Source organism: Bactrocera oleae, chromosome 3, assembly GCF_042242935.1.
Source record: "Bactrocera oleae isolate idBacOlea1 chromosome 3, idBacOlea1, whole genome shotgun sequence".
NCBI lineage: Eukaryota > Metazoa > Arthropoda > Insecta > Diptera > Tephritidae > Bactrocera > Bactrocera oleae.
The window spans coordinates 86,239,822-86,263,375 of NC_091537.1; the positions used below are offsets into that span (position 1 = coordinate 86,239,822).

Here is a 23,554-nt window from a genome sequence, read left to right on the forward strand (position 1 = left end):
ATATAGATTGTTGAGGCTATTGTCATAGATCTTAGTCACAAACTTTGACTTCCGCTGTGCGGTAATTAAAATATTTTAAATCAAGCACATAGCAATCGTGGTCTTAGCCGGATGGTGTATAACCACAAAAGTTGCTTTCAGACTCAGAGAAGCTGGATACATGACTGTGAGCCTGAGCGCTCTGGAATCCACACTTACATTGATTGAATTTCACATCACTGCGATTACCAGGTCACTGAGCCTATCCTGGCAGTCTTTTCTCAACTCAGAGAGAGGCGGTGAGCTTTTTTACGTATGAACCAGAGCTGGCAGAGTGGGTTGATAGAGAAGTATATTGGCGGGCACTGTCTATCAACTCCAGGCTAAGGTTCAACCATTAAGAAGCTCTAGATCTACTGCTTCTCATGACCGTACGCTCGAGACTAGTGAAGGGATACGAGTTTCCAACTCTTTATCTCTGCCATGGTATTAATTTATGATTAGACCGGATTGGAAGCCTACTCATAGCAGAATTTCTGAAAACTGCAAGGCTGATGAGCCCACTAGGTCAGGGAACAGGTAGGAACTTAAGACACTGGCTTCTTGCGGTTCCTTACTATATGGTTGGTTCCAAGCAAGCTCGGATTGTTCTGATTAGATGCTATTACAAGCAACTTTGCAATCGCAAGGGTTACTCAAAAACAATGATTCAGAAAATCAAAAAGCCTTTTAATAAATACTGCCTTAACGTGCTTTTATATGTTATTATATAAATTATAATTATTACTTGTGTTCGACCTACATTGGATAAGAATGACCAGAACATGTAAGGCCACGTAAATATTTTTGAAAGTTTAAGCTGTTATGTCAGAACTTCTAACTAGAGTTACAGTTCACCGAAATATTTAAAAGAATTTTTTCTGTACCTCATCTCTTGCCGCTTTACCGATTAGCGCATTTGTTTTGTGCCACAGAACGCGTAGTAAAAAATCACTCTAATGGCTTTGGTCATTTGTTGTAACGTTTTGCTTTGCACTCGATTTGTTTACGAGTCTAGTTACCGTTAGCAGTACGAGTACATATATTGCTAGGTTAAAAGAATTTATTTTTCCAAAAGTCTAAATATGTATAAAAATTGTTCGTGGAATCTTTAATTTGAATCTTTAAATTGGACGGTTTTATTTCCTAACTCAGTATTATTTTGCCATCTCTATGGAAAAAACATGCTATAAAATAGTTTTTGTTCCTTCTGCACCACGTTTGTATATTTTCTACTCTCCTCTATTCAACATTTTCTATATTCTTTCTGTCAGTATTTTGTGTTTCATTTCCTAATACTCCGTTCCGCTCTATTCCATTTCATTCGTTCAGTGTTAGGTTTTATAACACTTGCTTTTTTGTTAGAAATTACTGCTATAGTTCATCTCATAGCGTTCTGTTTCCATTCGTTCCTTTCTACTCTATTTATGTTTCAGCAAAGTTGATACAATTCGGCAATTTTGTTCACTTCCATCAATATAGCCGTGGAAACTTATCCATTCTTTGACGTAATTTTTTTTTCGTTCCTTATTTACCTTAATACCGTTTGGTGTTGTCTCATTCCTTGAAAGGTAACAATGTGTAAATTTCCTAAAAATTAAAAATTAATTTCAGTCACCTTGCAATTCATACTGTTCTGTGTCCAAGCGTTCCGCTATATTAAATTACATTTTCAGTGTAATTTCTTAGCTACAAAAAAATAGTGCTTTGTTTTATTAATATATTTTAAATCTTTTGGAAATTTTGTATCCATTTCATTAATACTATGCTTACACTGATTTTAATGTGCAAAATTCTTACTTTTGGAATTCGAAACCAATTCAGTTTTTCTACAAGGCCCATTTATTGCTTTAATTCTAAGCTAAGCTGTCTTACTTCTTCTTATAAAAACATTTCTTTTTCATTCTATGATATAGCGTTTTGATTCCAATCGTCCCAATTTCCGTTCCATTTCGTTTCTACCCAATATATTCTTTTCAGTAAAGTAACCATTCTATTTAATTTTATTGCGTTCTGAATCGATCCGTTTCCCTTCATTTAGTTTCTATGCAATATATCAATTTCAGCAAGGTAACCATTCCATTTCATTTTATTGCGTTCTGATACCAATCGTTCCGTTCCATTCCATTTCGCTTTTACAGAATTTAGTAGTTTCAGTTGTGTAAACCAGTTTTTTTCTATCATTATTATTTTTTTTTATACTCTCGCAACCTGATGCTACAGAGTATAATAGTTTTGTTCACCTAACGGTTGTTTGTATCACCTAAAACTAGTCGAGTTAGATATAGGGTTATATATTATATATATAAATGATTAGGATGAAGAGACGAGTTGAAATCCGGGTAACTGTCTGTCCGTCCGTCCGTGCAAGCTGTAACTTGAGTAAAAATTGAGATATCTTTATGAAACTTGGTAGACATGTTTCTTGGTACTGTTGGTATTGCAGATGGGCGTAATCGGACCACTGCCACGCCCACAAAACGCCATTAATAAAAACAAATAAATTGCCATAACTAAGCTCCGCAATAAGATACACGACTGTTATTTGATAAAAAGGATCACATTAGGGAGGGTCATCTGCAGTTAAATTTTTTTTTTTTAAGTAGGCGTGGTCCCGCCTCTTATAGCTTTAATGTGCATATCTCCTAAACCGCTAATGCTATAATAACAAAATTCACTGGAAGCAAATGTTTTTAGCACTTCTATTGACGGTGTGAAAATAGTTGAAATCGGGTGGCAACTCCGCCCACTCCCCATATAACGGTACTGTTAAAAGCTACCTAAAGCGCGATAAATCAAGCTCGAAACACGTCAGAGACATTAAATTTGATCTCTGGGATGGTATAAGATGACTTTATAGGAACCGCGTTCAAAATTAAACAGTGGGCGTGGCACAGCCCACTTTTAGGTGAAAACCCATATCTTGAGATCTGCTTAACCAATTTCAACAAAATTCGGTACATAACGTTCTTTTCATGTTTCTATGTTATACTGCGAAAATGGGCGAAATCGCACTAGAACCACGCCTATTTCTTATATAACACCATTTTCAATTCCATCTGATTCTTTCACTTTCCACTATGCATATCACGCAACAATGATTATATCGGGGTAAAACTTTGCGTGAATAATACGTTTAAAGTATGCCACCCTTGTGACCAAATATTCTCTAAATCGAACCAAAACTGTTCAAGCCCCTAAGTACTAAATATGTGGACCCCAGTGCCTATAGTTGACCTTCTACCGAAAATATCAGCCAATCCACAAAGAAATCTCAAACGAGTATACCATTTGACTTTGCGAGAGTATAAAATGTTCGGTTACATCCGAACTTAGCCCTTCCTTACTTGTTTCGTTTCGTTTCATTCCATTCCATTTTTTAATTGCTGCACATTTACGTAACTTTCTCAGTTTTTCTTCATTTATCCATCTACCAATGCAAGCATGACTTCTTTAAACTTTCAAAAAATTTTGCAAACGCGCGTGTCAAACACGACACACGTGCCGTATCAGTCATTAGTTGGCTGAAAATGGCCGCCAACACGTTCTTAAGCTAACGATTTCTCAAAGTCAGAATTTGCTATTTTTGGTTTGCTCATATTTCGTTTGTAGCAAAAAGTTGGCGTTTTTCGCGGCCGTTGACTTTGAGTTCTGTGTGTAAAATATATGGACACGTGGAACACTTTTTCATGTTTCACTATACCGTTACCTGATTTTAGTTGTGAGTGTGTATTTCAAAGCTGTCAGCAATTAAACTACAAAAGTGAAGCACGAGCGATTTCCGTTGTTTCCTTTGCTACCTCTCTTGTGGCTAAAGGCAAGTCAGCGCGTTGTGTACGTTTAGTCACTAGCACGAACACCGTTAGCCATTGAGGAGCTGCTGTCACTCGCTGTTGGCTGACCGATTGTTTACTTTTTTATATTAAATTTTTTTATTTGTAATTTTTATTTCTGCGCTTTGTTGCCGCGTCGCTCATTGCCGCATCTCGTCTTACGTTTTAATGGCCGCACACATACACACACACACAGACGATAGCACATGCATTTTCACACATCGTTCGGCAAGCAATGAAGCCTCAAAGTATTTTTCTTCTTGCCAGCCAAGGCGATCGTTGCTCTTTGTCACAGTCACATACACACACAGGCAAACATGCTTGATTGCGAAAGCCCTTCATCGATTCCCTCTGCGTGTATGCGTTTGTGTGCTGCCGCGCCGCCATATCCTTTTTCGCTATAAACTATTTACGCTCAATATAGATGGCTGTTGACCGCCGCCGCGCTCAGACCGTAAGATGACCAATATGCTATTTGTTGTTGTTGTATGCTTCATTGAGTCCATTGCCGGTTACAAGTTGCAGGTTACTTGGTGGTTATACGCTTCGTTGACGCTGTTTGTTGGCATTTCGTAATGACTATGACTGTCTGCTGCGCACACACATGCACATACTTAAACACAGACACACGCAAGCGCACGTGCACACACGTACCCACCCATATACATACAAGTATATGTAAACATAAAAAATGTTTCGTAATTTTTAATGCGCGCAACGTGTTGGCCTTCGCTGTCGTCACGAGTTACAAGCATACTACTCTTTAGTGTTGTTGCTGTATTTTATATGCTCATCAGCGCATATTGGCCGGTGTTGTCGCAGGAAATCGGAGCGCAATGAAGCGGTTATTTACAGTTCCGTCCAACTTGTGTCGGCTCGTTAGTGTTGGCGAGTTGCTGCACACATACACATGCATAAGCGAGAAAAAAACGTTAACTTCGGCTGCACCGAAGCTATTATACCCTTCACTAGTGCATTTCTTATAGCTTAAGAAAGCTATAGTAAAGATATTTATCTTGATTTTGGTTGCTCAGCTTGTATGACAGCTATATGCTATAGTAGTTTGATCCGAAGAATATGTTCGGATATTGTAGCGTTGCCTTGAAAAATAACTCATACTAAATTTCGTCCAGTTATTTTGTTAAATAAAAAAGTTTTACGATACAACGAAGGTCGGGCGGGCATGGTTAAATCCACTCAGCTCGTCACGCTGAGCATTTCTATATAGTTTTTTGTAGGGTCTCTGACATTTCCTGCTGGGTGTTACCAACTTCGTAGCAAACTTAATTTTCGCTGTTCAGGGTATAATAAAACACTACCAGACACACGCATACATGAAGAAATCATATTATATATATGTATATATATTTATATGCATATAAAAACTCTCACACATAAAAACATCCCAGCCACTTTATATGCTGTTATTTTACTATATTTTACACGATTCCTAGCTATTACAATACAATTGCTGTTTTTGTTGTTGCCGCTGTCATTGTCATTTACCGTCCGCCACAGTAAGAAGTGCGCAAGTCTCTGTGATTTAATTGACAGGAACATAAATATTAGCGCAGGTCAGCGTACAAACGAGTTGAGCAAATGGTTTTGTTTGCGCACATCCTCTTCCGGAGTCTTCGATTGTTGTTGCAGCTGAAACGAGCTCGTGAATGGGCTCGAAATGTGTCGAGCACTCTTAGTATTAAGGGAGTACTGATTTTATTTTTAATTATTTTTTAACAACACTTCGCACAAAATTGACCCGGATAAAATTTTTTTTCCTAGATTAGTACAACGTTTTTATTTTTGTTTACTAAACGAAAAGTTTGTCTGGCGATTTTTATCATGGCATTCTATTAGAATCACGGCTCCGTAGCCATTGAAAATATTGCAGAAGTGTTTTGTAGATTCTACTTTATTACGAACAAAAGAATTTGAGTGGCACAAAGCATTCCGTGAAGGTTGTGTGGTCATTGGAAACTTGTATCGAAAACTTACATCGAAAAAGTTAAAGGAACAGTGCTTAAAAATCGTCATGTTGACATCAGAGGGATGAGATAGCAGGAGATCTCAACATCTCTTATGGTTCGATTCCATACATTTTGGTTAATGTTTTGGGTATGAAGCGTGTCAATGCTAGACATGTACCAAACGTCCTGTAGCGTTTGCTAAGATAACGTCGTGTTGAGGTCGCAAAAGAGATATTTGACAACGTAGAATGCTCCATTCATCAAATGCATTATTACTCACCAACAATCTTGGCTTAAGAACCTATTTTGAAGGCGATAATAATAACGATTTGTATACAAATTCTTGAGATTGAAGATTTTTTGTCAGTCCGGATAAGGTTTGGTTATATGGTATAACAGAGGTTTTTGACGAAATTTACTCATACTTCTGAGTCTGAGCCCCCATATGACTATTTATATGAATTAAGGTTTACTCAAGCTTGCTACCAGTGATCTTTTAGCACTAATCCTAATATTTGAAATCAATCTTTCAACCAGATATTGGAAGACAACGCTGATTAATCTAACCTAGAGCTAAATAAACTATTGTTTGATATTGTCTAGCAGTGGAATCGGAGAGGATACAGGTCTGCTTTGCCTTTTAATTATGAAACGATTCATTGCATAATCTTTATGAGTTGCTTTTCTATTTATATATAAAGAAAAACTCTTTACTCAAAACTCTAATACTCAAACCTAGTCATGTCGATCTCTCCTGAATATGCACTCCATAACTCTCTCTTTTATCGGCTTCTGTACTAGTTTCCTCTTTTTCTAACTATCGCTTTACTCTCTTTAGATTCGCTTAAACCTTAGTCTATATTTAATCTTATCTCATACACATTCCAAAAGCTAAGGTTTTGAAATAAAATTACGTAATATTCTTTGTAAGTGGAAATAAATTAGAGATTCTCACCTTTATATTTGAGAAATTTAGTAGGTTTTGTAGAAAATTTGTTCAAGTTATTCTCTTCCGAAGGCTTTCAAAAACTGTGCTAATTGTTCAAGGTCAGGTATATATTTTGAAACATATTTACTTTTTCTTCTTCTTTAAAAATCATGAAAGTTTCTTCTCCTCTGAAGAGAAACCATGTTGATACCCTTCTTTTAACTCCTATGTACGAACATATTATGCTCGTACGTCACCTCGTTGTCCAACTCGTTTACTCTTCATACAAAAAAAAAAAAAATTTATTGTTCAAGTGCCTCATTTGCCACTGTTCACTCATACGTGTTTTGTGTAAACTATGTGTTGTTGTGTTATTGTTGCAATAGCAATGTTTCCTTTGTGGAACGTGAATGTAGTAAAAATTTTTTTTTTTTTGTGTTTTGTTTTCTGTTTCGCCTCAACGACCTGCACTTAAGCGAAAACACAAGCAACGTAGCGTAATGCAACGTAATGAAGTGCAGAAGCGTGCAAGGGGCGAAGAAAAGCTTAAAGTGCAAAGGCTCACGAGTAGAAAGAGTGACAGAGAGAGATAGAGTGAGGAGATGTCCAAGTGAAGGGTAGAGGTTGCAGCGTAATTAACTGACAACTTTGAATTACCCAACTATTTACGAGAGGACATTGAAATGCGCTAGAAAATGGGTTTCTTTTCGAAATATCAAAAGAATGAAGATGAAGAGTGCAACGAAATGAACGGAGAAAGGAAGAACAAGTACTTTATGTTTTAATAGAACTTGCAACTCCACTGAGTCATTAAGCGTGTAATGAGCTGGATGTTTTTTTTTTGTCGAACTTAAGTGGGTATTTCTAAGGAAATGAAAGGAGAAGAAAAGAGATGAAGTGATCCAAAAGATGTTTGAGTATTATGTGAGAGCTCTGTGGTATTTTGAACATCAAATTTGGCTTTCGACTGTATGTTAGACAATTTGAGGACATTTTGTTTAGACATTTTCGTCCAACAAGCTTCTAGAGGAAGTTATGCGGCAGCTCTTTGGAAAGATATGAAGGTCGAATTAGAAGAAGAGAGTGGCTAAGGAATAGGATGATAAGACAGTGGGGATCTAGAGAATCACGGTTAGAGTTGCAAACTAGAGTTTTTTTTACATCTGAGAGTGTCAAGTTGAGCAGAAATTGGAAGTAGAGTTTGAAAAAAAAAAAAATATTTTCACATTTTTAACTTTGTTGGTATATGGTACTGGTATGGTATATGGTATTGGTATTGGTATTGGTATTGGTATTGGTATTGGGATTGGTATTGGTATTGGTATTGAAATTGTCTTTGATGTTGACATTGGTATTGATATTCGTACTAGGTATTGGTATTTGTGTTTTTATTGGTATTGGTATTGGTAATGGTACTGATATAGATATTGACGTTAATATTCTTATTGGTACTGATATTGATATTGCTTATAGTATTAATATTGGTATTAGTATTGTTATTGGTATTGGTATTGATATTGGTATTATTATTGACGTTTTTTTATTAATATTGGTATTGGTATTTATGTTGGTATTGCTATTGGTAATGGTACTAATATAGATATTGACATTGGTATTATTATTGGTACTGATATTGATATTGTTATTAGTATTAATATTGGTATTGGTATTGATTCTGTTATTAGTAATGGTACTGGGTTTGATATTGCTATTGATATTTTTATAAATATTGGTATTGGAGTTGGTTTTAAATTGAGTTGATAGTAAGACTTCTACTGATTTTGAACGGTTGCAGTAGTAACAAAAGCTCAACTTCGGAAGAGACTTGTACAGTTGGAAATAAAATCGAAATATAAAAAAATAATTGCCAACTAACTTAAAATTGGTGTTAATATAAAGACTGTAAAAAGTCCAAAAAAAAAATACCTACCGAAAATCTTTTAACTTAAGCCAGTATTCATGGTGGTTGCCACACATTCAAGAATTTATGAACCCAAGCGTGCTAATAACGCTGCCACACATGCCACATCCGCTTGCAGCTATGTTAATGTCTGAAAAATATCCGCTCTGAGCTGCCTAAAACCAGCTAAGCTGCACTCAACAAGCAAGTTTTCGGTACGGAGCACTTATCAAGTTGTTTATTGTATACGGTTATGCTCTTCCGCTTACCAGATTTCAATTCCTGGTGCTGATTAACATTTTGAAGCGATTTTAGGATTTTTTTTTTGATATTTTGTTTAGAAAAAATTACAAAAAATAACGGTAAAGCATTTGAGAGAATTTCCGAAAAATGCTCGAGCATGTAAATAAATTTATAGAAAAGAAAGAAAGTGTCGCAAAATGGAAGGTCCAACATTTGATTTTTTGTGCTTGTTGTTTGAATTCTCAAAGCTGCTTGCGGCAAGCAAAGCCGATGAGAAAAATGCTAAGCATGTACGAAATTCACACTTTAGTCGCCTAAATATTTATATGCCAATAAGAAAAGCTGCAAATGTCAAGTGAAGTGCACAATTGCTTGCAACATTGGCAACGCTGCTGCCTTACGCCAAAAGAGGAGTGTTAACACACACGTACTCACATGACCGTTGCTCGCTTGGCCGTCCACAGTTGAGGCCATAAATTGCCAAACCAAACGAGCGTCCAGCGTCAAGTGGCTAAGAATGACTGAGAAAGCAAAGGGAAAACAAAAAAACACAAATCGAAAATGCTGCTGCCAGCAAGGAAGTGAAATGCCAACGAAAACACTAAACAAGCAACAACAACAAAAAAAATTGTATGAAGTGCAACGTAAATTGAGAAACTGCAAACGGGTGGCTTAAAAAATTGCAAAGCAACAGCTACAGCAGCATTGCTAACAACTGCAGGCGGTGTGTGCGCCTCAATGTATGCAATATAAATTTTCAAAGCTATTTTACTGCAAATACACGCTGTGCGGCACAACTTGTCAGCTGTGAATATGCTTGTAGCTAGGAGAATTCGCTTTTTTGGAAGAATATTTGTGTGTGTTTGTGTGCGTTTGTGTCGGTGTTTGGCTGCCAAAAAGCTAGGAGTCTAACAAAATGACCGCAAGCCGGCTGATCAGTGCAATCAAGGAGTGCAACAACAATAACGATAACAAGAACAACAAACGTATTAGTAATAACAATAAAAACAACTGTGGCAACAACAAAAAACAAACAACAAACATAATAGATACAACAACATTGCTGAACATCTCAAAGGATTTTACGAAGCAAAGTCAGTCCGCTTGTGACAAATAAATAAACAAAAACAATATATAAAACAGAAAAACGCAGAAAAATAGAAAAAAGAACGAAAAATGAAAAAAAAAATTAACAAAAACACTTAAAAAAATTCCCTACTAAAAGGCTATAACGTTCCAGCGGAAAAGTAGCAAAATTCGATTACTTTTGCCAACTGTTTTCCTTTTATTTCCCTAAAATTCCCTGCTCTCTTTTTGCTGTACTGCCTTTACCAACTCTCTCTTTTTCTATCGCTTTACTTCTTCCTTCATTTTTGCTGCTTTCTCCCCCTAAATTCCACAAAGGCAAATAGGGAAAACCATTAAATTCAAAAATCTTGTTGCATTTCTGCCTTTGAACCACTGCCGACTAAAACGTAGTAGTAATAGTTCAAATAGGCTAAGGAAGCTCCAAACAACAGTACTTGTGTGTCAATATATGTCATGGTCGACTATAGAGTAAGATATTAAGTGTTCATATTACCGGCAGTGAGCGTTCGGTACGAGTTGAGAATTTCAGTAGTCAAAACAAGTTAATAATAGTGCAGTGTATTGATAGGATGCTGCTTAGCTGATTGATTGCAAAAGCAGCTGATGGAGAGTCTAAGCTAATAGAAATGTAGTAGAGAGATGATGCTAGAGTAAATGTTTGAAGCGAAAGTAAATATTTTAAACTGACACGTTAGAGAACCAATAAATTTAAATGTTAAAGTTATGAAGGACCCATCTCTAAACAGGAATTCGTTCTCGAGAGAGAGATGCAATCTCTTGAATTTAGGGAAAGAAGAGAAAAGGAAAGACAGACTGTAAGAGAGTGAAATAAAAGTATCATTACGAAAAATAATGCTATTGTGATAACCACGACCGGAGTCTATCGGTTAAAAATGTGTAACAAAGCACTAAGAGCTAAATGTGGTGAACCAAAGTCTATTATCAGATATTTTTTAGCTGCCACTTCCATCTTTACGTATCTAACTGAAAGACTAAGTACAAAGTCTGACGAGCCGAAAAAGTATTTTCAGATATTTCTTAATGCTGCTAACGGGGACTCTTGGAAATAAAGCTCCTTAGATACTGACTGATAGCTCTAATAAGCACTCTTACCTATGAGATTACTAGTTTAAAGAATAACCAAGAGATTTACTAACATTCACACCGACAGCAGAAAAGCAATACAAATATTTTGAGCTTTGTTTCGATCCCATCGGATTGAAAATGACTTGCTGACCTCTTGCGTTCTAGCGCTGGACCTCTGGACTTCGCATAACCTTAGCAGTAGTTTGTCAACAAATAGCTACTGTGTGACTGTGAGATCTTTCTGTAGATCCCACGCATATCCACTGCATAACTTTTTCTCAGCAAGGTTCATCTTGCCGCAACTGTAGGAGTTCTTACTGGACATTATCCAATAGGCGTTTATGCGGTGGGGCTGAAAATTTGTCGGATGAAAATTGTATGGAAGTAGATCAACTCGAAACATCCACGCACTTTTTGCTCCGTGCTCTAACTTTCCTTTAAATGTTTGCCTCCTCCATGGATTGAAGTGATTAATGGGGAGAATTCTCTTTGGGTTCTAAGCTGATTATTCTAATATCTAAAGTGATGGATGAACGAACTGTGTTCCTTTCTTCCTCGGCAAATGCAATAAAAAGCTTCATTAAGTGCTGCGTTTAACAAGTACAACAGTGAGGTTCGCGTGGAAATTTACCTAAAATTAACAGTTAACGGCCTTATCTTAAGTGGTCGCTAAATGAGTTTATTTTATCTTTTTCATCGTACACTCGTTCGAGAGCCGGTGATATATAATATTTATTAATTAGGTTCAGAATCTTTTCATAATATTTTATGGAGTTTGTATGAAAATATTCTCGTGTGAACTTCAGAGAATACATATTATTACCTCCGAACATGTTTAGAATTAACCAGAGGTCACAATGGATGAGCCAAGATTAGACTATCAGCGATTTTTGAACATTTTAGACAATACCTGTATCAGGTCTTATATTCTCAGGTTCGAATGTTTTATAACCCATTTTTTTTTAAAAGGTCTTTAAATATCTTCCTCTTAATCTTTAACCCGATCTATCGAGAGTTATAGACCGAGATTATATACACTGACATTTACAGCATGCATTACGCAAAGGCTAGATAAATGTGTATTTGCAATAACTTTTGTTGATTCATGATATACCACGTAATCTGTTTCAAAAATTGCAATCTTATATAAAGCTTCTGACTGGAGCAAATTTTGATTGGCTCCAATGAGACCAACATAAAAGCAAGATATCTAATGGGTTGTTCAGATGAAAGCGTACAAATAATATACCAAGGTGATTTATGGGCTTTTAATCGAAATTGTAGTTTTATGCTGACTTCAAGTAGTCTTACAGCACCTTGAAATAGCCGGCTCATTCCTAAATCAATGTAGGCATGTAAGATATACTTTCGGCTTAAAGAAAGCCATTTAAATGAAATCCAAAACAGTTGTGGTGCAATGTTCCCACTTTCTTCCGCATTCTTCTCCAAAAATTAATAAGAGATAGAATATCCAGGTCTGACTTTGAAGAGATACCATACTTAAATGCCCACTTATAAAGTTGTTGAGAATTGAATGCTTATGAAATGTCAAACGATATGTTTGCTCTATACTCAAGCGCGCCTAAAAGTAAACTACAAAATCACGAATTGTTTGCTGCTTACAACAATGCGGAAAACACGTAACTCAATAGCTTTCACAAGCTTTTGAACTTACACACACATACACGCAGGGAAAGTTTTCAACAGTAAACTGTGTGAAGAGTTACAGTTTTTCAAATTGACCGCTACTTGACTTTTTGGTTTACCCACGCGCGCACACACATGCGAACACACTAAACACCACTTACATTGAAATGCACACTTTGATATATGATATGGCGCACAAAAGTATGCAACAATGGTGAAAGTAAAAGTGAACGGAAGGCACGGAAAGAAGGTAGTCTCTAGAAAAAAGTGAAGTGAAGAAGCTGAGGAAAGGGAATGAGTTAAGTAAATATAGGGCAAAATTGTTGACAACAAATACATGCAAACACATACACACACACAGGCACATATACTTATGCTTGCAAGCATATCTCACATTTGAAGCGTGTGCGCCCTCAATAATCTGCGTGTGTATGTGTGTGTAGCGCAAATAACAAGATGTCAACAATGGCAACAACAATAATAAAAACAATAAACAAGTCAGCAAAAAAGCGGCACAAATAACGGTGACGACCAACTTTTGCAAAAGCGTTTATTGTTGCTTTCGCTCGGCTGTTTCGTTCAATAACAGCCGGAAGTGGGTGATAAGCCAGATGCAAACAGGAAAACAATAACAGCAGTAACAGCAACAAAGCGATAAAAGTAATACGAAAAAAGATGGAAAAATACCAAAGTGTGTGCGTGTGTGGGAGCGTGTGCAGAATTATGACAAAAGTGAAAATATTACCCAAAGCACGAATAAATAATAAAACTGTTATGGAACAACAATAAAACAAGAGAAATTGTTACGACCGCTCCAAAGCTATAATACCGCTCACAGGTGCATTCTTTTATAGCATCGGTCAGTTTGTATGATAGCTATTTGCGTTTTTGGTGCGATCTGAACAATACGACCGGAGGTTGTAGCGCTGCCTTGGACAATACCATGTGCTGAATTTCGTGAAGATATATTGTGAAATAAAAAAGTTTTTCATATAAGAACTGGATTTTGATCGGTCAGATTGTATGGCAGCTGTATGCTATATTGGACTGATCTGAAAACTTCTTTCGGAGATTATAGCGCTGTCTTGGTTAATAATTTGTAGATATCTTCTCAATTAAACAAGATAGTCATACAAGCACTTGATTTTAATCGATCGGTTTACATGGCAGCTATACGCTATAGTAGTCCGAATGAGCATCTTCTTGGGAAGGAAAGTACGGCTACAAAGTTTCAGATTGATATCTCAAAAACTGAGGGACTAGTTCGCGCTTATACAGCCATACGGACATATATGGTTAAACCGACGCAGCTACTCACGGTTATCATTTATATAACATATACCTATAATTTATAGTGTTTCCGACTTTTACTTTTGGCTTTTACAAACTTCGTGAAAAACTTAATATATTCTGTTTAGGTTATAAAAACATTCGAAGCGCAATTTGAAGGCACTTGAAAATCGTTAGTAAGCGATGGGAAACGGAAACTAGCGGTTTTTGAGTGTGTACAAGCACTTCAGCTACGCAAAAATCTTGAAATAACAACAGCAACAACAACACTAAGTGATAGTCACAACAACAAAAGGCGTCAATAGCAATGACAGCGCTGAAGAGACTGTAAGCAAACAATGAGAATGTCAAACTGGCACAAGAAAATTTAGAAACACATGCACACACACATACGCAAATTCCGCAGAAAGTCACCAACTGAAACTGCCAACCAACCGAAACTGATACGCTTCCTTTCGAAATATTCTTGCGCCAAAGTTTTTTTTTTTTCCTTTTCTTTTTTTGTTCGGCAATTGTCCCTGAAATTTGCTGCAAAACTGCAATAAATCTTTGCTAAACTCGCAACAAATAATACACGCCGCCAATGGGTGTCTTCTATGTTTTCTTTTTTGTACGCCTACGCTTTGGGAGCTGCTTGCGCGTTAACTGTGTGTCTCGTGTGCTATTCTTTTTTGTTGTTGTCGGTTCGGTTTCCCTTTGGTTTTGTGTTGTCCAAAAGTTTTTGACTTTCACAAACAAAGAAAAATTGGTTTGCAATTATTTTTGAATTGCAACGAAGCGATAGCAAATCTGGCTAAAACGCAGCTGGCGCTTGGCAGTAAAGCTCTCTGAAAGGAGTAAGCTGGACTGGGTAGGCAAGAAAAAATATACACAAACCAAATAAATTACGTTTGTCAGCAAAAAGTGAAATAAAAAGTTTAACTCTATACTCGAATGCTGCCGATAAATGCAAGAACTTTGAAAGTTGCAGCATCATTTGCTCTGGTGCTTTGTTGGTACCTTGAATGTGTGCGGCGATTAGGGCAATCATTTGTTAAAGCGTTTTTGTTGTGATGAAAAGCACACTTGGTAGTGGACGCCACGTTGGTTGAAGGGAATTGCGAGAGCAAGATATCAAGACAAAAGGAGAATAAATTTGTTGCACGGCTTCGATTCGTTTTTACTGTGGTTAAATATATTCTAAGAAAAATTTAACTGAACCTAATTTAAAGTTTAGAAGCTTGATTGGGTAGTTACATAATTTTTGCTATGATAGCTCTGGTACACCTCTGTCTAAATTTTTGAGAAAACCGCGATACTTGAAGCTTCAAAATCATGTCATTATGTCAAATCCAATTCATTTATGACATCGGTTTGATCTATTCTTCTGAATCAGTTAAATAAAGTGAACCCAAAATATTTAATTCGCTGAAGGCACTGAAGCTTATGGATAATTGGGTTAATGGTTGGCATGGTTGTACCGGCTCAGGAGCCTATTTTGAAGGTGATAATTAAGTTTTGTAGTCAAATACGTGAAATTTTTTGCAGTCTGAGTCAAAATTGTTCAGATGTCAAACCAACTATAAACTACTGATATATCTTAATGAGCGTACTTTTTATACCAGAAGTAACATAAAGGTAGAAATTCGATTAAATTTTTCTAGTTCTCAAGAATCTTGGAAACTCAATCACTTTATACATATCTGTTGACATTTTCATTACGACTCATATTCAAACCTCTGAACAATTAAGACTTCAAAATCTTATAGAAGCAAAGAGAGATAACGAAACGTTTTAAGTTTCTCTTCAGTTCATCAACACAAGCTATCAAGCAATCGGCGTCTTTGAGAACCAATTGTGAAGGACTAGTTTCAGTCACTAACACAAAGTTTCTGTACGAAATTACCTTATTATGTTGCTTGGGTACGTCTTCTCTTTTAGTTTGTTCTTTTTTTGAGTCTGTTAGATAGTCGCAGAAACTCAGCAGGTTTAACAAGGTTTGTATTATAAAAATCCATATTCGTCAATATAAGGAATTTGCCACCCTTGTATTTATCTGTAACCTTTGATATGTTCCCTTGTATTCGATTGAGTTCAGTTGTTGTCTTTTATTTTTTTAGTTTCAAACTGCGGCTTATGTGTACTAAATTCAAATTCTCAATTGTAGAGCAAGGTCACTTTATTATTATGAATATAGTGCCTTGACCTATGACCAATATTTCGTCGTGACAGTCCACATTTTTTCGATTTAAAAAGTTTTTGTGAACTTTTTCCGTGTACTTTATGTTCCCTGCGTTTCAAGCGCAGGTCCTTACAGAGCTGTATAATCTTTTATTCTAGGAGTTAAGTTGTCTATGAAGTTTCAACCGATCTATAAGTATTTTTATATTGGTAATCGACAGCACTGACGATATTATTGCCCACTGATAGGCTGAGAAACTTAAAGCTTTTCTTAGTCTACGGTTTTAACGGATTCAGGATGTTCAGTACTAAGAACTTTCACAAAACTTTGCAGTCGAATTCTAAAAAATTAGAATTTTTCTTAGCTCAATGCTTTTAGACATCCTCGGAATACAAAAAAAAATTTTGACTAACTGATTGAATTGCGTTACTTTTATTAACACAATTCCTTTCATTCAATTCTAGAATATTGCATATATTTTCATTTACTACTCTTTCAATAAAATAATAAAATTTCTACATAACGCGATAAAGAAATACGAAATAACATTTTGTATTATGCTCGGCTGCACACACCGAATTTTATGCTGAAGTGCAGTGGCACTGTAGTAGACGCAACGAGTTGAGACGAACGGCAAGGAATTGAAGCGGAACTGCGAGCCATTTCTTAGCATTTATTTATAAAGCTGCGAGCGCCCTCAAGCGGCAAGTGTTACGCTGCCGCAGACGTAAGGAAATATTCGAGGAAGAAGGAAAAAACAGAAGAATCGAGCAACGCTTTGTGGTTTAAGCGTTAGATGAGCGAGTGTGCGCGCACAAAACTATGCAACAAAAGTGTTGGGATGGCGTAGCAAAGTCTTTAGTTCTGCTTTGAATGAAAATATTAGCAAAAGACAAGGCAAGTCAAGTTGCCGAGCAACAACTCGGCTGTAGTTTGATATATGTTGTAAGAAATGTGCATAAGCGGTAAGTTATTAGACCCAGAAGGCGTTATGGCGCAATGTTGCCTTGGCAAGCATAATAATTGTATGAAATTAACCAGCTAAAGCGCAAAAACTTGGCGCGCCAAGTGGAGTGAAGTGGAAAGAATGTAATTAGTGTTGATTTGAAACAGAAGTAAGTCGCTAGAAACTTCCTGAATTGTGCGAAAATTCGCACAAAACTCTGGCTTGGCTTAAACTTTAATTGCGCTGTTATTTTTTTACTAATTTTAATTTTATTATTTACTCTTACTCTCTGCATTTCAGCATGGGCATACAGCTGCAACATGGTCACACGCATGGCGGTATGTCTAGCTCGCATGGCCACAGTCACGGTGGCAAGTCAAAGAAGCAGAAGAAGGGCAAGAAAGCTGCTAATTTGCAAGTGGATGTCAGTGAGGAGATCAGCGGTAGCCTAGCGCTCTCCACCGCCACTATTAAACCTGTTGCGAGTAGCGAAAAACGCTTTGTAGCCGGTCCAACGTGTACACCCACAGGTCACTGCTCGCTGCCACCAACGCAGCGGCCGCTGGAAGCTGGTGCTGCAGAACTTGACTTGAACACCAATGATGCCGTTATGCCCGTCTCCGGCTTGTCCACGTTCTCTTATCAGAATTCTACAACGGCGAGGGAAGTGCGCGCCGAGATTGCGGCGATCATGGCTGAGACCGCGCCGGGTGCACATCATCATGGCGGTGTGGCGTCACGTGAGGCGGAGAATTTGAATGTACGCGCCGCTTTCATACACGTTGTGGGCGATATGATACAGAGTGCGGGTGTATTTGTAGCCGCTTTGGTGATTTTCTTCCGTCCGGATTGGGCGATTGTTGATCCCGTTTGCACTTTCATTTTCTCGATCATTGTGCTCTTCACGACATTTACGATCATGAAGGATGCGCTCTTGGTGTGTATATAGTTTAGAGTTTGAGATATAAATATATAGAAGTGTATATTCAAAAAAGACAGGTAGAGAACAAAAAAGAGAGAGGCAGATGTAGAGCGTGAATTGGATATTGAAGACTGATTTTAATTTTGCATAGCTTTTAAAATTATTTAAAATTCATATTAGAATCTCCAAACTTGAAAGAAAAAAAGCTCCATTGGTAGTGGCGTTAGATGAATTATTTGACTCGCCATTTTAAGTTTTGGAACCTCTCTGACGGAACTGAGGTTCTGTGGGTTTGAAGTCTTTTCTTAACTGACAGCGTGGGATCTTTATTGGATTTCTTTTTTTTTCTATTAAGTGCAGTATTCCTCACAAAGAAACCTTAAGCTTTTGACTTCTAGTAACCGGCATCAAAAGTAGTGATAGATAGTTTTGCATTTACCTTGATTTTTAAAAATCTACAAGTTCAAAGTTAACCCTAGGAAGCTGTGAAATAAGATCCGATGCAAACGACAAACTCTAAAAGATTATCCAGTTTAATATTTCTTTCTTTAGTTTATCGGTATGTTGTTTAGCGAAATAAATAACAGAATGCTCGATTTTCTTTATGGATCTTTGAAAATATCTAGGAAAATCTGGCACTGGTATATAACCAAAAAAATTCGCTCGATGAATGTTCAAGTCTTATGTTGACTCACAGCGGAAACGTTGGAAACTGCAAAACTGCAAAATAGAGAGCTCAAGCTTTCCAATTTCATCAGATTAGCAACAAGTCAGTACTCCGCTGTTCTCTAGTGTTTTAGCGTTAATATATGGACTTTCTGTGATCTCTGCAAGCGCTGGTTAACAACCAAAACTTGTTCGGCTGTGGTTAGCTTTCTGGTCCAAAGTGGAATAGTGGATATCCACTGTATCACTTGCTCTTACCAATATTCATCTCCCCTTCTTGGTAGGTTTTCTCACTGGACACCGTTCAATAGGCTCAAATGCGTTGAGGTTATATGTATATCTTGTTAGACGCAAATTGCCAAAGCTACATGGTAGAAAGCGAGGTGGAAGCATTTAGACACTTTCTTCACAACTACCTAGATTTTGCTAAAGTAAGGTTGAAACATTTCAAGAGACATACTTTTGGTGAACCTGGCGAAGTTGCTGGATATTAGTTGCCTTAACATAGCGTCGATCTATAAGTGTCTGGTGATCCATATTTAGCAGTTTTGTGAGGACCAGCGTTCATAGTTGTTCAACTGGGACTTTGCAGGACCTAATCTAAGCTTCGCTCAGCCAGTATAAGCTGGTGCGATCTTAAATCAATGAGCAGTTCTTTCAAGATAGTTCAGTTTCGAATTTATGACAGCTTAATTGGGCTATACTAAATTAGGCTTGGTTAAGTTAGATGGTTAGAACTTTTAGATAAATAGCTCTCTTAAAGTGCTTTTTTATTTGAACAAACTGAAAAAGGTTAGATGATTATGAATGTCAACGAAGTTAAGGCGGACTGATTAGGGTATACAAAGTAAGGTTACGTCGGAAAATATTGCATTATTTTACTTTTTTCGGCTTGGGTATTTCTGCAAATGTTTATGTTAAGACTAGAACTGCTAGCGTTGAATTACGTGATTTTTGATTGTTATACTCTATGTTTAAGAAACGTAGGTTAGCTGAGCTTCTGTAAGATAAGTTGCATGTATATACTATCGCTCTCTTCATGAAAATTTATATATTACAATTCATGCTGAATTATGTAAGGTGAGCTAAGATGTATTTAGGTTAGTTAGGTTCGGACAAATATCTTTAAATATATGTTGAGCTACATTTTCTTGAGGTACTTATCCTATTCATAACCGTTTGAGGTATTTTCTGATATACAGCCTGTTTTTCTTTTTATATTTTGTAGATAATTACTTTGTAGTGTTTCTTTGTTTATTTCCCACTCATTCTCGCTCTCTACCCTCATTTTTTGTTTTTTCTCTTTCTATGTCCTCCCTTCACGACTGCTTGCCAACTATTGTCAACAGATTGTTTACACATTTCTACTTTATTTGTTTTATTTACTTGCCCCACTTTCTAATCTTTTAGGCCGTTTAAATTTGATTATCCTGTTAACGGTTTTGATTACTTGAACAACAACAATTATAGTTAAACACCACTAATATTTGCTTTATTCATTTTAATTTTCCTTTTCTTTAATTTTTTTGTTTGTTTTTGTTTTTCTTTTCTACTGCACCAACACCAACAACATGGCAATCAAACTGTAACACGCCCACGCACTCACCCACATAACGGTATATCTGCGTGTGAATTAATGACGACCACCTACCAATATGGACTCGCTTCTTGCTGCTGGACTGTGTGAACTTGTGGCTCTGTGACTTTGCGTGCAACTGTCATTTTGCTGTTCGGTTGCTTACATGCTTCGCCCGGCAAAATGATAAATAGGTTTTAATGGAAGGTACACCCAGTTATATGCACTACGCCGAGGTCCTTGAAGTCTTCGAGCATATTGAGGGTGTGAGACGTGTGCATAATTTGCGTATTTGGGCGTTGAGCATTAATAAAGTCGCCCTCTCCGTACATTTGGCAATCGGTGAGTACACAAACACACTCTTTATATGCTATGCTATGGTATGTTATGTATGTTTAAGTTATGCGGTGCTATGTTATGTATGCTTATGCTACGTTATATAGGTTTTTGCTATGCTTAGTTATGTAACGTAAGTTTTTGATATTTCATGTATGTTATGCTTAAGTTATGGTACGTCTGCTTATGTTGTTAACAAAAAAACACAAAAAAAACAAACAGGCGAGAAAACTTTTTTTTACATACATATTGAAAATTAGGATACAACATTAACAACAACAATAACACTACGGTATATTAGGGTGGAGTGAAAAAAAAATCTGTAGATTATAAAAAAAGAAAATTTTTGACAAAAAAATATTTTTTTTTTAATATCTAGAAGCGGCCCCACCTCAGTTTTAAAGTAAATTTTCGAGTGAAAATTTTTTTTTCGTAAAAAATTTTTGATAAGTGTTCGAGAAGCTGAGAGAAAATTTTTTGTGGTCTTTGTTGGAGTTTAAAAAAAAGTCTTAAACGATAACATGCTTTCCTTGAGCGTTAAACTAAATTTTGAGTCAAAAACAGTCACATTCGGTAATTTTTATATGAATATAAAGAGTTTAAGCCAAAAATAATTTTTTGTGTGTCCAAAAAAAGTTTAACTCGAAATTTATTTAAAACTGAGTGGGCCGCCTCTAGATGTTAAATTTTTTTTGTGGTCAAAAATTTTGCCTTTTTATAATCTACATATTTTACCCTCGGGCTAAGCAATAAAGAAAAATTTTTTTCGCTCCACCCTAATATACACACATATGTATTAGCACATACATATCCAAAGATAAAACCATTCTTACCCCTCGGTGTGAAATAATGACTGCTTGCGACAGTAATACAGGGTAATGACACTGTGCTTAGGTGTTAACACTGACAACAACAATAAAAGCATAAATCAGCGCATTACCATACATTTTTGCTTATGTGTGCGTGATTTTATACCCTCAACAATATACATTAAATTTCAAATATATATCAATGATTAGCCTGCCGAACTGAGTCAATTTACCCTTGTCCGTCTGTCTGTCTATATATACGCGCATTAGTCTCTAAGTTTTTGAGACATCGCTCTGCAATTTTACACACGTTCCTTTCTCACCAAGAAGCTGATCATTTGTCAGAACCGTCGTTATCGGACAGCTATAGCATACAGCTCCCATACAAACTGCTCGTTCAAGCTCAAGTCCTTGTATGGTAAGCGTTTTCATTTCATGAGATATCTTCACGAAATTTGGCAAAAATTATTATTACAGATAACGCGTGATTATCCGAACATTTTATTCTCATCAGATAACTAACGATAAAAAATTGTAGATGTGGAGGTTATTATAGTTTCGGTGCAGCCGAAGTTAACGTTTTTTCTTGTTTATATGTTTTGAGTTTATGTGCGTGTCATTTGTTTGGCATGACGCCGGTGTTACCAACGCAAATGAACTTATTTGTTTTTACAGAAGTGTGTTTTAATGTCATCACGTTTTATGTACATATACATACATATTTATTTATATATCAACAGTTAGTGTTATTCTTTGCATTTTCAGCTGATAATTGTCATTATAATTTCGCCTTATTGTTGTTGCTCTATTTCTTTGTTGCCGTTATACCATGGGGGTTGTGCTTGTTTATTTTTACTTTTCAAAGCTTGTTATTAGTTTAATCGTGTTTTGCTTATTTATACATATGCATATACAAAAATATATTAAATGGTCTTGAAAGAGTAAAGCTCTTTCATGTATTGACACCTGTATATAAGTAAATGTATGTGGGAGTGTTATGAAATTCTGCGGTTCCCGTGGTTTCAATGGAATTTTAAGTGTTTACATAAAAATTTTAATCTACCGTTATACGATTCACACATGTACACAATATATAAAATACATGATACCTGGATATGTATAAATATAAGTTAATAACGTCGATTTTTAGAAAAAAGTGGAATACAATTAAAAAAAAAAACTAATTCCTTTGAAGATAATTTCTATATAAAAATAATATATAATTATAATATAATATTATATATAATATATAATTTTCCTTAAATATATGATTTTAAAAATTATATACTTAAATTTTGAATCGATATATCAAAAAGTTTTTGTGTTACAGCCTTCTATACTTGAACCACTCTGTTCAATTAGCTTCATTAGTTTATCTTTATAGCACTTTTTCTCAAAACTACACTCTTCAAAATTGCTTGAAGAACTACTCGGTTTGAATACTACCAAATTTTTTAGGCTTGTGCTGTATATAGTTCTCTACACAATGACCTCACAGGCGTGCCAAAAACGACAAATATAAAAAAAGTTAAATCTTTCTTTTTTCTTTACACGACGTCATTTTGTAAAATTTTGAATTTTTTGCCCGTAGCTGATTATACGGACAATATCTTCTAGCAAAGAATTTATTTGTAGGTTTCTTACACGGAGGGGACCGGTGCCACTGCAGCAATGATGGACGCTTTTTTAACGCCAGAGTTCGTGTGTAACTCGAAAAATATTCAATTTTTTTTATTTGTATAAATATTCTCTTAAAATATAAAAACCATTGATAGCGTAGTTTAATTTTTAAACTCTCAAAATTCGTTGGTTTTAGGCTGTCACATTAGGTATGCCGCTTTAAGTAACTACAACATTAAATAAAACTTTTTTTGACAACCTCTTTGAACTCTTTTCAGGGTATGTATGTATATGCTTATAAATTTATTTTCTCGGAATTTTTTATACTTCTACCAATGTGGCAACTTTTAAAATTTGCAGCTGTGTGGCATAATTTTTTCTTCTTTTAATCGATTTTCCCATTCTGATCTCGAACTATTATTTATTTACCATATTTTCTAACCTTTAGAACATGCGAAGGCATGTTCCATATATTAGCCAGGACATTTACCTTTTTAATTTTACTACGTGGTTACGT

General features: G+C 36.1%; 1 protein-coding gene across 2 annotated transcripts in view; it reads left to right on the forward strand.

The window, feature by feature from the left end:
• Positions 1-23,554, forward strand: part of ZnT35C (Zinc transporter 35C) — a 114,164-nt gene that overhangs the window by 75,167 nt on the left and 15,443 nt on the right. For both annotated transcript variants that reach the window (XM_014233862.3, XM_036359754.2), the window contains 2 exons: positions 17,409-18,045; positions 20,467-20,614. In XM_014233862.3, the coding sequence (XP_014089337.3) occupies positions 17,409-18,045; positions 20,467-20,614 (785 nt within the window). The remainder of the gene's footprint in view (positions 1-17,408; positions 18,046-20,466; positions 20,615-23,554) is intronic.